This window comes from Protopterus annectens, chromosome 1.part0 (genome assembly GCF_019279795.1).
Source record: "Protopterus annectens isolate FY-2018-M chromosome 1.part0, PAN1.0, whole genome shotgun sequence".
NCBI classification, from domain to species: domain Eukaryota; kingdom Metazoa; phylum Chordata; order Ceratodontiformes; family Protopteridae; genus Protopterus; species Protopterus annectens.
In genome coordinates this window covers 1,387,782,771-1,387,799,905 of record NC_056725.1, presented here as the reverse complement: position 1 = coordinate 1,387,799,905, position 17,135 = coordinate 1,387,782,771, and the positions used below count along the sequence as shown (strand labels likewise).

General features: G+C 38.3%; 1 protein-coding gene across 1 annotated transcript in view; it reads left to right on the top strand.

The window, feature by feature from the left end:
* Positions 1–17,135, top strand: part of MDN1 (midasin AAA ATPase 1) — a 3,484,183-nt gene that overhangs the window by 2,266,499 nt on the left and 1,200,549 nt on the right. The window contains exon 60 of the mRNA XM_044071809.1: positions 12,744–12,961. Coding sequence (XP_043927744.1) covers positions 12,744–12,961 — 218 coding nt within the window. The remainder of the gene's footprint in view (positions 1–12,743; positions 12,962–17,135) is intronic.

Here is a 17,135-nt window from a genome sequence, read left to right as displayed (position 1 = left end):
GACCAGGTCTAGGATATTGGAGCCCCTGATGGGGCAATGGATTAGTTGATCCAGGGCAATGGAATTTATGAATTCCAAGAACCGCTGGGAAAAGGTGTTGGTACCCGAGTAGTTTTCTCAGTTAATGGCAGGGTAGTTGAAATCACCCAGTATTGGGGTGTTTGGTTGTATCTTAATATTTTTCAGTATGTTTAGAAAGGTATAGTGAGAATCTTGGAGCATAGTGGGGGATGTCTAGCAAGCTACAGTTTGGATTGCAGTCTTACCTAGTGTTAGTTGCACGTGGAGAATTTCAGAGCTTTTTATGTCAGTTTACTTAATTTTTTTTTGTTTGAATGGTAAATGTATCTGCTAATTTTTTTATTTATTTTACATGCAATCTGTTTTCTGCTTATTTGGTGTTCTTTCCTGTACCGTGCACATTAATACATGTGTAGTTTATCACTTCTTTGAGAAATGGTGCATCTACAGAATCCAGGAGATTAATTTTTGCAGTGTTAATGTGAATTGTTACAAAAATTGTTTATTCAGGAGTGTAAAATGTATATGTGAAGCTTGAAGAAGGTACTTCGTGCTACAAAAGCCAAGAAGATTTTTAATGTGTCTGAACTTTTTTGGAGGTGGAGGGTGAGAGCATATTGCAGTGATGAGACATTTGTTTGTTACTGTGAACCAAGGAGGAAATTTGTCATGAGTGCACCAGTTCTTTACCCCAGCAGAGGGTCCGGTGATGGTTATTGGGCATAGAGGTAAAAAAAAATGCATATACCAATTACTGGTCAATAAAAACACAATAAGTAAAATGTAGAATTAGGGCAAATTTATATTAGATGCAAGGTAAGAACACATTAGTACTAACTAGGAGGAAACAGTTGTATTGGAAATGGTGAATAGAGCCAGAGTAGCCTAGTCAAAGGTTGTAAAATCCAGCTTAGAAGAGAGTACAGCAGGAAATACTAAGCAGGCTGATGAAGAGCTTAATGAGAAATCTGTTCTGCTAGTATCAGATATTTATGAAGGAGTAGACTAGTAGCTAGACATTATCCTTAAAGCGACAACATTCATTTAGTTTTGTGAGTGATGAGTTTAGAGATAGATGGTATAGAAGTAATAAAGTGACAGAATCAGTGAATCAGGTTGAGGTAATGAGAAACAGCAAAAAAACAAATTTTTCTACTATTGGTAAACAGAAGGAAGTGGTCCAGAATAGTTATAAATGGGTGAATGGTAAATCATAAATTATTTTAACCTATACTAGTAATATTAACACAGTATATGATATTAATGAATTGGCCCATTTTGTTAGCAGATGAAGGACTCTGGAAAGTGGTAGGTGACAGTCCCAGTTTTTGTTTTAAGAATGGACGGTCACTAAAAAGACGACTGTCTTATATGAAAGATAAGAATTTTGGACCAAATTCAGATAGAATTAGAGACCTATCCATGTAGGTCATGTAAAGCTTGTGCATCTGTAACCACTAAAATTATTTCCTTCATCCTGTGACAAAAATAAAGTATATGCCAAGTATATGCCAAAGTTTTATGTGGACTGTACGAGTAGAAACATTGTTTATTTAGCTATGTGCAAAGATTGCCCAAAGATTGCCCATGTTATGTGGGGAAAACTAACCGTAGCCTGAAAGAGAGAATACTGGAGCACTTAAGTGATATAAGGAGGGATTTGCCATGTAGTGCATTGAATAAACATGTAAAAAATAATAAGGGCCATAGTTTCAAATTTATGGTCCTGCAAATGAGTTGTGTGAGCTCTAGATGAGAGAGTATAACTGATGGGACTGAAAATTATTTAAAATGGATAATTTATTTGCAGGCAGCTAAGGCTTTGGCATCATTGGGAATATGCCCTTGAAACCAGCACTTAAAATCAGGAAGTTGTCATTAACACATAAATTAAATAGAATGTAATTGTATGTATTTAATGTGTTTGTTTTTAGCAGTTAGCATGAAAGTGCTGACCTAAGAATTTAAAGTTTATAAATTCATGCAAGGTGGTTGGTCGTTGTTCTTTTTTCATGGTAAGATTTTACACAACTGTACTTTACAGGCATGACAAGAGTACTTATTCAGTTTTGGAGATTCTGTGGTAAAAAATAGCATATTTCAAAGATGTGTAAAAGCAAAAAAAATGTGTATTTAAAGTAATGTGCAAGTTAAACTGAAACATGAAAACAGGTTGTTGGAAACACCTTAATTCAGTGAAATCTGAAACTGAAGCAAAGACAGAAATTCAGGTGAGACTATTGAAAATTAATAAAAAGAATCTGGCAATTAAACTAGATAGAGGTACTTTACTCTAAATAAGAACTATTTGTATACTGTTTCCCTAATATGTCCACTGGAAATCACACATACAAACCCATGAAATTTGAGCTCATTTTCAAAAAAGTTCAAGCAATATAAAAAGTTATTGCTTATAATTTTATGCATTACGTGATTTGTTAGAAGCTAGTAATTGTAAAACTGAAATGAAAAGATTGCAGGTATAGAAACTCAACCCATGTTAGAGGCATTTCAGATACTATACACTGTTATAGCAACAATATCCTGATGACTGTAGTGATTTATTCACAGGCTTAGAATGTTTATCAGGAAAATCTCTCACACAAATAAAACTCAGTGCAATGCCAAGCAGTGATGCATATTTCTAGAGAAGTACTTAGAGCACCTCAGAAGTAAAGTTACACATGAATAAGAGGACAGAGAGAGCGTACATGTCCTATATAAATATTCAGAGCCAACACTGTGGGTGAAATGTTATGCCAGTGTTATAAAGCAAGACAGAATTAGCATTTCTACTGGCTCAATACCTGAATAAGGTGATAAAAGAAATCATTATTCACTGACTTCAGTAGAAGTAGTCTCAAGGATAGCAGATGTATTTTTTTCTGGAATAGCTGCAGACCCTCATTTTGTTAGATAAGTTTCAAAATGTGTACATTTGATACAGTGCTACACAATACTGGTTCATTTAACTCTTGTTTGGTGTTTTGTTAATACCAGAGCTATTCCAAATAGCTACTGCTAAAGTAACTGAATACCCACCGTGTGATGCAAGGATATATGCTTTGTTAATGTGGGATTTGATTTGACAAGAGATTGATACTGCTGCTAAGCAAATTAGGGCAGCAAAAGATTAAGTTAAATAAGAGCCAAGGTGAAAGCAGTCACTTTATAAAACATGTTCTTACTTCAGAGGTTCTTGGAATAGATGCAGTAAAAATTGAACTATTATGCAAATGCCAACATCAGTAGATACACAGGCAGCACAACGGTATGTAGAAATGCAGTATATTGCAAAGTTTATACCAGTTATTTTTAAACACCATTATTAAATTATTCCTTAAGACACGGGCACACGTACGTTAACAGAAAAAACAAACCATATTAGCATTTTTTATTTACATACGTTATACATTGACATTTGTTATAAAGAAAGAAAACATATGTATTCATTCCAACATTACGTAACTTAGTCGATTCCTGCCTTCCCTTAAACCTCACTCCTTCTCCTGAACATTATTCTGCATGTTCCCACTGTGATTAGTATTTTTGAGACACCTCTGCTTTTAAGAAGGTTGTCAAAGCAAGACATAACCTGGTTGCCTGACTGCTGCTGCATTCTGTAAGATGGGGGGTGGGGGGCATTGATCTTTGCAACAACACACCTGGTTGGCCATCTCTTCCAACTTGTGGGTGCTAAGAGTAAAAAAAAAAAAAAAGAGGCTAGGTCATACTTTTTCTTTTCCCCACCAAAAAGGTCACAAAAATGCTTTCCTCACATCTTAACTCCCGCACAGGAAGACTGCAGCAGAGGAAATTGCAAAGCAGCTAGACAAACCATCCAGGAAGCCCCACCAGACCAGTAGTCCCAAAGTCTACTCAAGGTTCATTTTGACTCTTAAGAAAAATTGGGTCCTTAAGCCCATTTTGAACCTCAGTTACGTAATCCAGTTTCTGAAACAGACATTTCAGATGGTCACAGTTTTACCTCTTCTGAGTTAGGACTTTTGTGTTTGCTTCATGGACCTTCAGGACGCCTACTTGCCACATAGAAATAGTGAGACAGCCCAGGAGGTTCCTTTGCTTTCGACTGGGAGCCATTCACTTTCAATTCAGAGCCCTGCCCTTTGGACTCACCTCCAGGGCCGGCCTTAGCTGAAATGGCGCCCTAGGCGAAGTAGTACTCCAGCGCCCCCTTAAGCCCCACCCACTCCATACTAATGCACACCACTATAAGCCACACCCACAGGTAGGCCACTCTCCAAGAAGGCCACTTCAGCCTTTTCCTTCAATTATTTAAATGCAGTCATTCACATTTCAAATTATCCTGGCTAAGCTAATGCATTGCCCATGGAATAAACTCTTTTTTTTTTTTTTTTTTTTTTTAACTCAGGGAAGGCGAACTTGCAAAGTTAAATATGCATTATTGAATGTTGGATTTCAACTGATGTTAGAAACAAAGCCAGCATTAGAATGCTTAATATCAATATTTAAAAATCACCTGTTTTTTTTTTCTTAAAATTGAATGCAAATTTGAGAAAGGCAGTTGTATTGTGTAAGTGTTTGATAAAATCATAGACATAAACTTCCACCCTGTCCCATAACATAACAATATTGTCCAGGTATATTAAATACAACTTGCAATATTGACAAGCAAAAATCATAATTAAAATGTTAAATACTTCCCAAGTATAAAGTAGCATGTTTGCATAAAGTGAGTCATATCACCCCATGGATATTCTTATCATTTGCTTAAAGGTTTCCCCTTCAAAAAAAAAAAAAAACAAACATATAATTTTTGTCCAAAACCATGGAAATGAGATCCATATTATGCTAACTTCTCTCCATCTAATAACATCACAAGTTAGAAGGCCTTCAGGAATAATCTGGTACCCTCCTCCATGGGTTTACAGGTAAAAAGTCCTATAAGATCAGTTATGAGGGAAACTAAATTGTCATTCCATAGGTTATCCTTTAATTTCCCTTAAAAATTACAACAGTCCTTTAACATATGAGTATGTTTGTGAAAAACAGGTTTTAGGATTCTAAAGACTTCACTATAATAGGTGGTCTAAATGGTGGCTGTTCAATACCTGATGCACTTTTAGTATCCCCAAATTAGTGGGGGGTCACTGGTTTGGAATTTTTCAAAAACTTGGTTATTAAGTGAAATCTTCCTGTCAATAATGTAATCATCTAATTGTAAATCAGTTTTTCTATATGAAATATGAATTAGTTTTCTAGACATACAGGTGTAAGTCCTTTCATCTTGCAAAATATTAAACATAGCACCAGAATAATTGATTGCATCAGAGATGACAATACCACCTCCTGTCAGATTTCACAATGCAAATTGATTTGCCAGTCTTAACAGAACCTATAACAGTCTAATTCCTACTGAGGTTGAAGGTGGTAAAATTTAGTTTTCTTCCTGCTAATATATAAAAATCATCCTCAAAGGCTTTTTAAATGCCTGAACAATAGGGTACAAAGCAGGATTAAATACACTTTTTTTTCTTTTTAAATCCTGCATCCCTATATGTATCACCAGATACTTCTTTCTGTGTACTTCATTAAAATATACTGCTAGATTCAATTTTTTGATGTACAGTTTAAGTTCCAGCAATGACTCAGTTATAGAGTTCATAGATTAGTACTAGGTTAACTGCCTTCGTGGACCATTTTAAGCCTACCCAATTACCCCACGTAAGAATCAAACCCTTCCCCTTTGGTTTATAAGGCAATGCCTTAACCATTATGCCAACCAGAGGGATATCCAAAATTGTCTAATAAATCAGACAGATGGCTATAGTTAAAAATATTAAAAGTATTATGTGATAGCACACTGCCATCAAAATCAGATGTAATTACTTCCTCTTCCCTCTTTCCTTTCCTCTGCCCCTGTCCTCCTGCCTCCCAAATTCTGGCAGGGGATACATGGAGTCCTTGACATATCAGATGTGATTCTGTGTTTGTGGCCTTTTCATTTGGTTGGCCTGAATGAGTCTCCAACTACTCCATCTTCTGAAGTGGAGGAAAATCACTGTGATTATTTAAATTACAATCATAATCAACCTCTTCCCCCATTAGCACTTGCCTCATTCTCTCCAGGGAACTGATATTACTAATAATATTATCATTTCTACTGTAATGTTTAGACCTGTGCACATTCTCACCATCAATCACATGATGTTTTGTATTTTTAATAGGATAACCTACCTTACTTTCATACTGTTTAACATCCTTATCAATTTTCATTTTATGCTTATTAAGAAAAATTGCACTTTGCTTATCTACTTATCACATAAATTATTGTACAGTCATGCATAATTGTCAAATAGTAAATCATACTTGATTTTGCATGTAAATGTTCAATTTCATAAGTTCAAAATTGTGACAATCAAACAAATTCACAAAAGCAATGTAAATAAGGCTTGCCATTCCCATATTATTAGGAAATTTAGTAGTACATAGACCTTCAGATACAATTTTACATCTCAAGCACTTAGTCAGGTAAGCATTAGACATCTGGGGGAGGCTTCCTGCAGCACAGACAGTTGGGTTAATAGCTGTAGGGGTTCTGCATAGTGCTAAGCAGCACAATATGGACTAATATTTGGACTAAACATTTTTATAATTTTTGATGCTTTGGGTGTGATGTTCAGAGTCATATGAAGTGTTAGGTTCTACAGAAAGTTTAAAGACAGAAAAATTAATTGAGGGTTAATTACCCCAGTATTGATGCTGACTTATTAGGGAGGTTCAACATTATAACAGAAAATGCCTTCTTCCTGCCTACACAAGGTTAAGGGAAGGACTTTTAATTAACTATTTTTAAGCTCTATTTATGTGCTAATTTTTGATTAAATTTAGAGGGTCTGGCCTTCAAAGGAGCATATGCAATTAAAAGACTGATCATACTGCTTAAATGCTTTAAAGATTGTTCAAAGACTTTTTCACAGATAGATATGTAGTCTGACAGTTACTTCACTTTTGTACTAGCGTTTATCAACTAATTCAGCTAATGGATTGCTGAACAGAAGTTACACTTATCGTTAGAAGCAGTGTGTTACAGCATAACAAAGTCCAATGCTTTGTTGTCGTTTCTCGCAGGCATTGCTGTCTGTGTGCACTTTGTAAATGTAAGAAAGTAAACTAGGAATTTCAACGTGAGTGCAACAGTAAGCATCAACACATAACTCACACTTAATAACAAGGAAACTGCAATTCTGTTGTTCATTAACTGACTACTAACAGTATTCCAGTGCTTTGTTAACATGTTAACATCTACTTTTATATTCCACTTGGGATATTAATGGCATCAGTGGTTCACTTAAGCACCTCAAGTACCTCATAGGATCTAGTTTGTCATGTCTAACATTCTTAAGCTCAAATCTTCCTCAAACATGTTATGTCTTCATTCAGATTATTTGATTCACCTATTTGCCAATTCATAATAAGGCAGGCAGGTCTGTTTTTCTTTGTAACTATATACATGACTTTTGATGCAGCTGACACAGGATGTCATCACTGAATTGGACCTATAAAAACTAAAGGAAAACAACATAATAATCACTTGTAATTCCATATTTACTGCTGCAAATGGAACAAGCTAGTATCTGCCCTCAGTTTTGTAAATACTTCCTCGAGTCTAATTTATCCAAATGACAACTATATGGTTTTGATTACCTTATCTTATCTTACTGCTATTAGCATCATTACTTTTGTGTGCACTGTTTGTCGCATGTATAATTATTACTATATTCTTAATTCTGTATCCTGTTTGCATTTGTTATGACTAATCTGCATATAGCAACCTGTAAAACACTTGTACAACATGTATCATGCTGTGTGCCTGAATCATGGCTGAAATTGAAACATATGGCTTAGTCCAGTCTCCACTCACCCAGTCACAAACATTTTCAGTTTTAAAGTAACATTTATAACCTATTTATCATTTAATGTGGTTATTATTTCCTTAAGGTTCTTCACTCAGCTTTCATTTTCTTAAGACTTATAACTGCTTCCCAGTTGTCCACTGCAGTACATTACATTGCCTTTTTATGCAGTTTTTTGTTATATAATTTAGTATCCATAAAATGCTGCTTAGCTCTTTAAGCTTCCACCTGTTTTATTTCACTCTTTGCCAAACACTATACACCTTATTAAGAATCTTAACCTGATCCACCTTACTTGTGTTACCTTTCACTTGAATCAGTGAATATTTATTCAATGAAGAAGCCTAACAGAAAATGTAGCGGCACATCATGGAAGTAGAACATTTTTTAGCCAAGGAGAGTGACATATTCTTCATAGGGTAGTATGAGAATGTTCTGCAGTGGGTCCACTCACAAGTCAGCATGCTAGTCTTTGTGCACATTCTTACATACCATCAATGCTTGAATAAAGCGTGATGCCCTGGATTCCTGCCTTAAGTATGTAGTGCAACATGTCAGGCTCTCCTGGTACTGCTCCACTTGTATGCGAATCAGTTGGGTGAATGAACGGTGAGCCAGTGTTGGCTGCTCACTCCCACGCGCAATTACTACCCTCTATGGGCGGCGTTGAAATTTAAAAAAATAAATGTTGTTGTTGCTGTCTTTCGGCTTTTCCCGGTCAGGAGTCGTCACAGCAGAACTCCGGTCCGTAAATTGTGCCCTTTTGAGGCCGGGGAGGGCGCAATTGCTAGCCTCCATGGGCGGCGGTGAAATTTAAAAAAAATAAATGTTGTTGTTGTCTTTCGGCTTTTCCCGGTTAGGGCTTGTCATAGCAGAACTCCGGTCCGTAAATTGTGCCCTTTTGAGGTCGGGGAGGGCGCAATTGCTAGCCTCTATGGGCGGCGGTGAAATTTAAAAAAATAAATGTTGTTGTTGTCTTTCGGCTTTTCCTGGTTAGGGCTTGTCATAGCAGAACTCCGGTCCATAAATTGCGCCCTTTTGAGGCCGGCCTGTACAGCGCCCTAGGCGGTCGCTTAGTTCGCCTATGCCTAAGGCCGGCCATGCTCACCTCATCCTCCTCAGTTTTTTCCCAAGTTCATGGCACTGGTAGCAGTACATCTCAGACTGCACGGGTTCCGGGTGTTCTTGTACCTAGATGACTGGCTTACAACTGCCTGGACAAGTAACCAGGAAGATTCAAGTCTGGGATTCTTTTCTTCAGTTGTGCAATAATCTAGGAATCATGATTAACACAGAGAAGTCCAAGATAATACTGATCCCAGACCACAGAATTCATAGGTTGCTAGCTAGACACCAACTTAGAGATAGCCAAACTTCCGAAATCAAGGTTAGCCACTCTGTATCAACAGGCTTCCCTGGTCTTGTCAAAACAAAATCACACAGCAGGATCCCTGCTATGGCTTTTGAGACCATCCATTCATCACATGAGATCCCACATGATGGTGTTACAGGTGACTCTCTTGATACAGTGGTTCATTCTACCCCATCCTATGCAGTTTGAGGGATCTGCAGGCAGCATATGCAGTCACAGCTGAATTCTCCTCTGGTCTCTCTAGGTCTTCCGTTTGTTCTTCCTCTTCCAAGAGCCACTGTAATCACGGATGCTTTCCTTTTGGGTTGGGGGTGGCATTTCTGAGGGAAAGGCGGTCTAAAGTACGTGGTCCTGAACAGATGCCAGTCCTCACGTCAGTGTTCTGGAGATTTGGGCAGTCCCCCTGGCATTGCATCCATTCAAGGTCTCCCCTCCCCATCGATGTGGTAATTGTCCAGGCAGACAATGCTGGTAGTCTTAGTACATTAACAAACAAGGGGGAACCTTTACATTGGGAGGTCATTGGAGTCTGGCAGTGAGTAATGTCTTCCCAGCACTTTCTGATTGCAATGAATATCCAGAGAAGTCTAATGTATTAGCTGACAAGTTGTGCAGGTCCATTTTTCTGGTTCTGTAGTAGCTTCTCAGTCAGACAGTAGCTTCCATGATTTTTAGCCACTGGGGATAGCCTTGCTTCAGTTTGTTTGCAGCCCCTATCAACCAAATGAAGTAGTTACTTGCCTTGACTCCCCAGAAGGGGCCATCTTTGGGGATGCTGTGGTCCGCACTTGGCCCCAGGTCTCCTTTATGCTTCTCCTCCAATTCTCACCATAACCATATTTCTGCAGAAAGCAGCCTGGTTCAAGACAAAGGTGATCCTCATTCCACTCTTTGGCTTCAACCATTAGGATTCCATTCTTGTGGTCTCATCTCATGTACTCTCTCTGGTTGCTAGACACACTTCCAGATGTGATCGGTCGCCTATCCACCAAGCTTCAGCTAGATGTTAGATTACTAAAACTTGTTGCCTGGTTTCTCCACTTCCAATGATGGTCATAAATTCCAGGTTTTCATCTACTGTGATTTATGTCTTACCTCAGAAACCTCCCACCAGGCAAGTTTATTGAAGTCGTTTCCATATGGGTAGCTTCCAAAGGTCTGGTCCTTTCTCTGCTCTTTTACCATCCATTTGAGATTTTCTAGCAGATCTTTTTCACGTAGGAGCCCAGCTACTCCACCATCAAAGTTCAATTGGCAGCTATCTCGAATTTTCATTTTGGTGAAGGCCAAGCTGCTGTGTTTCATTATAATTGTCTAAGATCTTTTTGCAAGGTAATATTCTCCTGTGGCCTCCTCTAAGGGATGCTTTTCCACCTTGGGATATTTTTACATTAACCCTTGTCCAAATTCAGTACCATAGTAGCTGCAGGTTCAAATGGGAAATTATTTTTTTTAGAAAAAAATGTTTTGTCATGGTGGTTCCCTCAGCAAGGAAGATTTCAGAACTGCAAGCTTTGTCATGCAAACCACCATATTTAGTCTTTATCAAAGATAGTTTTTTCTCTAAATGAATTCTAACTGCCTTCCTAAAAGTTTCTTCTGGCTCTGCCTTGAATCAGGAGATTAATCTCTCGTTACTTCTGTAATTTCTGAAACAAGGGTAAATAGCTCCTACATTTATTTGATGCCTATCGTCAATTAATACTTCTGTTTACACCATAAGAAGGACTTCAGCAAATGACCAACTTTTTCCTCTCCTTTTTTAAAGTCAAGTTGGAAGCCAGTGTCATCAAGGTCCTACTGTCCAGGTGGTTGGTTTATGGCATTGTTTGTCTGTAGAGCAAAGGGACTGCTGTCTCAGACTTTGAAGCTCTTTCATCTAAGGTTATGGCAACTTCTACAACTTTCTCCTCTAGAGTCCCTGTCGATGATATATGTGCTGTGGTTGCTAGGTCTACAGTGCACACATTTATCTCAGTACAAGTTGGACCTGCAGTTTAGGTTTAGGGCTTTGTTTGGCTCCACTGTCATTCAGAACATCTTTCCACAAGTCCTCCCTAGGGTTGGTGGTAGCTGGGGACTCTGTCCCAAAAGTTGAGATGGATGGAAAAGAATATCAGATATAAAAGTTATGTGCTTACCATAATGCTCGATCCATGTTCCTTTCTGCCCATCTCAACCTTCCCTCCCTCCATCCCCCTGAAAAATTGTTACTTTCTTGGGGTTTCAGATCACTACAGTGGACTTGTCAGTAGCTTTGTCTTACTCTGTGGCTGTTTTTTTTTGTCATTTCAGGCTTTTTTTGCTTGTGTAGTATAGGAAGAGCATTCTGTATACATAGGCAGACGTGATCTGAGGAAGTGTGATGAGGATGGAGGGGAATTATGAGTAGAGAGAGGAGCCTGAACCTCTGATCCTAAAGTCTGAGAGTTGCCAGCATTGTATCTGGTCAGATCTGATACACTGTCAGCAAGAAGGTCAGAAGAAGCCAACACAGATCTAGCATCATGGTTAGTACATAATGTTCATTTTCAGTTTAGTGACAAGTAGTATTGCTTGAAAAAGTGGTCAGGAATGTAGTGGGACTTTGTAGTTCAGGGCTGTGCCTTTTGAACTTTTCCTCTTGGCAGTCTCTTGTTTTTTTCACCCTAGTGAGAGAATTAGAATTTGAGATGCAGTCCAGTCATAGATTGAACAAGGAAAGACTCCAGTGTTAGATGCAACAAGGTCTCAGTCTATCATTTGATGTATAAGGGTCCTGTCTTCTGTTTATGGGTCAAAGATGACCCTTCGGCCATCTGCCTGTTCTTGCATGACTGTTCTGTCCTGAAGCTTCAAGCAGTTTCCTGCAGATTCAGGAGATGTATATCTGTATGGCCTTGTAATTTGGGCAGATATGTGATCTTTTTATCTTTGGTTTGCACGAGATGTGCTGCTTCAGTTATAGAAGTGAATTGGATTACTTGGGAGTTAATTACACATTTTGGTGAGGGATGTGGTGTTAGTGGGTTCCGCTTTAGGGTAGCAGTTCTCCAAATGTGGCAACATTTGAGGACTAGAGTGCCGAACTTGAAAGAGAAGGAAGAATAAAGACAGTGTCACTGAAAAAGACACCCTTGTCCATTGTAGAACATCTAATTTGGTATTTATTTAAGCATTGGGAGCTTTTGTAACTAAACTTTTCATAACTTGTGATAGGAATTTGAATATGCTCACTGAAAGCTGGCTTGTAAATTTTAACTGCATGACAGCTGTTAAGAGTAGTTTAATTCTTGACTTCAGAGCATTTTACGTTTATAGTGTATTTTTAAAGGATTATAAGTAGTGTGTTTAGATCACAGAGTGAATTCTATAATGATAGGATGAAATGTGCTTTTGAAGTGGAGTAACTCCTTTTTGTTATTTTTGAATGGTGGTACCTTGTGTTTACTGTTTGTCATTTTTCTTTGCAGGGCCCTGCCATTCTGAACACATCTGTCTATTCACTATGTTTCTTTGAGATTCTGAGTGACTGCTGCAGGAGAAGGTACAACTGGGACACTTGTGAACTTGGTTTTATGGCTTCCTCTAATGTGTCACTAGGGGAATGGATGGAGAAGACGCATCAGCTGCAGGAAGCAAGACAGATTCTCTGGACCAATATGACTGCTGCATCTGTGGCCAATTTTAGGTATGTTCAGGATTTCACACTGTAACTTAAACTATAGTAAAAGCATAAACATATTTTCTGAATAATAATTTCTGCAAGTAACATTTTAGTGCTTATTGATTATGCTGTTATATTTTTCCTTCATTTTCATACATGGCAATCTGAACTCAGACTTCCTTCTCATTGGATTGTTTATCATCATCAGTCATTTTTATGTTTGGTAACTTCACCCTCATGAATTTGCAGTATCCATCTTTTCTGTTGTCTTGTTCTTGAAAGCGAAGGGCAAGTGTGATTAAACAAGAGATTCTGAAAAGGATTGTACTGTTAATGCAGAAACAATAATTTGTTGGACCTTATTTGGCAAGTTGCAGATCTCTTTTTGCTAGTGCAAGTTTTTTTTTTCATATTGTTTTATCCAGAACACACAAAGCACATGACCAGAAGTGCATGTTGGTTGGAATACAGCCAATGCATTTTCAAATGCTAGGTACAGACTGTTGCATTCTCTGCTGTAGTTGTCCTTTCTGTGTTCTGTATGTTTGTTGCCCAACCCTTATAACATTTACTTCTGTTACTAAAGCTTTTGTAAGTACAGGCAGAGACCTAGAGCAGGAAGATCACTTTTAAGGAATGCATAGACAGCTTACTGCACATTCACAAAACGTGTCCTTCCCTCGTTAGGTGCTCTGTCTGGTTTTCAATCAAAGTATTATTTTTAAAAGCAGTTCCGCTACATTTGCACATCTGCAGAGGTTAATGGTGGTGTCTCTGGGGAGCAGATGTCCTTCCTTTGCTCCCAAGTCTTTTCTTGCTCTTTACAGCCCTATATTGAGCTCACATTTTATTTAAAAAGTTAGCCATTTTCCTTGGGTAGAAACTGATTGTGCAGTAGAAATGTTCCATTTGCAGATTTCCTCTGACTTTGCCACAGAGCTGCTGTTTGCATTTCTTTTTGGCATTTGTGTTATTACCAGTACTTTTCATTACTAGCTTGTTATCGAGACATGACTTTGAAATCCTAGCGGAACCATTAATCGGCACCAGCCCTGTTATCCTAGTGGGATTAAGCTGGAGTATGGCTCAGGAGATTTGAGATAAGCTAGTGCCCTGGGTACCTGCCGGGGCCAGTGTAAGGGAAGATAGGAATGGCGAGGCTTATGTTTGCCCCTTTCCTTTGGGGAGAAAGAGGTATGATACATGCCCAGGGCACACATTGTTTGGCAGAATACCAGTTGTTAACCAGAGACCACACTGTAATTGTCTTCAAGAGGGCTGAGCCATCATCTTACATTAAGGGTGGAAGAGTGAATGTGCATTGCCAAGGACCATTGCATGTCAGCCTCTTGAATACCATTGAATCTGACCTGGGAGAGTTAAGTCTTAAAAGGAAAAAAAATCCTTCCTGCAGATTACATTATCACATCAGATATGCTTGATCCTTGTCCCCAAGGAATGACTGAGCTGTAACTGTCTTGTCCAGGGGAGCTAATGGGTAAATAGAACCATATGTGGGGGGAGCTTGATAGTCACAGGGTGAAAAAAGCAAAAAAAAAAAAAGGAAAAAAGCAGGTTCTCATACCCGAGTAGCAGGTGCCTAGCAGCCATGTCAGTAACACTTTGAGTCCAGTGATGTAAAGACCCTTCAGACCCAGCTTTCATTAGACCCATTACAGTTTTAAAGTGTGATTATAAAATGTTTATACTAGTAATGACAAAGGTATTCCCAGAATTGATAGAAATGGATGTGTTTTTTTGAAGTGGATACAAACATTTGACAACAGTAACAGAACAGAGATCTAGAGGGAAGCAGAATTTAAGAAAATAACTCTGGTGGGTCTTGATAGCAAGACCCAGAGTCAGAGTCAGCTGGGATTTTGAGCAGGGCAGTGGTGGCCTATGCATTTCCTGATACAGTAATAGAGTTAATTGGGTGGAGCAGTGGTGCAACAGTTAGCGTTGTTGCCTCACAGCAAGAAATTCTCCAGTTTGATTCTTGGCTGTGGTGCCTTCTGTGTGGAGTCTCCATGTCCTCCTTGCATTTGTGTGGGTTTCCTCTGGGTGCTGTGTTTTCCTCCCGCATTCCAAAGACATGCGTCTGGAGCGATTCTCCCTGGGCCTCTGCTGAAAATGGGCTGTGTTCCAGTTGGACTTTCTCGGTAAGCAAATGTTAAATAAATAAAATAAACAATTTGGAGGATATATGGAAAGGTGAGATGCAAGAATTAAAGTGGAAGTTTTTTTTTTTCTCTGACAAGCTATGTTTGAACAGAGGAACAAGGCAGGAATGTTCTTTCCTGTTTGTTGTTGGCTTTTTATTTTTCACCATTGGCAAAAAAATAAGGGACTCAAATTCAGGAATGTAAATTGTATAGTAATCAAGAAAAGGTAGCTTTATTTGCAGATTATATTTTGTACTTGAAAGATCCAGAAAATGTTCTAGTGTTGCAGAACATTTTGAGGCAGTCTTTTTAGTATATAAAATTAATTGCAAAAAAACAAAAGCAATAGCAGTAAACTGTGTTCCCACATGAAGTTTAGTAATAGCCATGAGAACACAAAGTGTTTAGATGTATGGATTAAAAAGTATCCTGTTGTGGCAATTAAGGATATGTGGGAAGAGACTAAACAAAAAATAACACAAAAACTGAAAAACTGGAAACTCTTGACAGTGGATAGCAAGATACAAACTGTGAGAATCATTTAACCCCTTTAACTTTATATACAGGTCAGGCATTTTTATGAACCAGAGGAGAGGTTGTGGACAGTAATTAATAAAGCGGTGAAGGGAATTAATTTGGGAGGGGAAGAGGGCAAGAGTCAAGTTGTGATAAGCTGATTTTCCCAATAGAACGAGGTAGTTTAGGATTACCTGATTTAAAGATATACTTTAGAGGTATGAAGTTAATGCTGCTGTACATAACAGAATCAGAAGGTTATAAATCAAAATGGAAGGGGATAATGATGATGAAATGGTGGGGGGGTGAGAAATGAGGAGTAGGATTTTGGATGCTAATCCGTAAGGAGGAGCCATAACTCTGTAGAACATTATAAACATAAAATAACAAAGTATTCTAAGAACTGAGCCAGCTCAGGAATGAACAAATGAGATGTTACCTATAGGAATGACGGTACAGTGGATATAAAAAGTTTACACACCCCTGTTAAAATGCCAGGTAAAAAAATGAGACTATAATAAATCATTTCAAAACTTTTCCCACCTTTAATGTGATCTGTAACCTGTACGATTCAATTGAAAAACAAATCTGTTAGGGGGAAAAGATAAAAAATAAAAAATGTACAATAAGCTGGTTGCATAAGTGCGCACACCCTTAAACTAATATTTTGTTGTGTGTTCACACCCTTAAACTAATACTTTGTTGAAGCACCTTTTGATTTAATTACAGCATTCAGTCTTCTTGGGTACACACCTGCCATCAATTAGAGAGACTGATTAACCCTAAATAAAGTTCACCTGTCCTAGTAGGATTTTCCTGACATTTACTCAGTTGCCTGCTACAGCAAAAGCCATGGTTCGCTGAGAACTTACAAATTATCAAAGGGATGTCATTGTTGAAAGGTATCAGTCAGTAGAAGGGTACAAAAAAATTTCCACAACACTGGATATACCATGGAACACAGTTAAGACAGTCATCAAAAATTGGAGAAAATATGGGGCAACAATAACATTCCAAAGAAGTAGACGTCCCTCCAGAATTGGTGAAAAGACTAGCTGAAAACTGGTCGGAGAGACTGCCAACAGACCTACAGGAACACTGAAGGAGCTGCAGGAATTTCTGGTAAGTACTGATTTTGTACTACATGTGTCAACAATCTCCCATATTCTCCATATGTTTGGGCTATGGGGTAGGGTTGCAAGACCGGAAGCCTTTTCTTACACACAAAAACATCCAGGCCTAGCTAAAATTTGCAAAACAATACATCATGTCTCCCAAAAGCATGTGGGAAAATGTGTTGTGGTCTGATGAGACCAAGACTGAACTTTTTGGCCACAATTCCAAAAGGTACGTTTGGCACAAAAATAAAACTTTGCATCAACAAAAGCACACCAGCCACACAGTGAAGCATGGTGGTAGCAGTATCATGCTTTTTGGGTTGCTTTTCTTCAGCTGGAACTGGGACTTTAGTCAAGGTGGAGGGAATTATGAACATTTTCAAATACCAGTCACTTTTT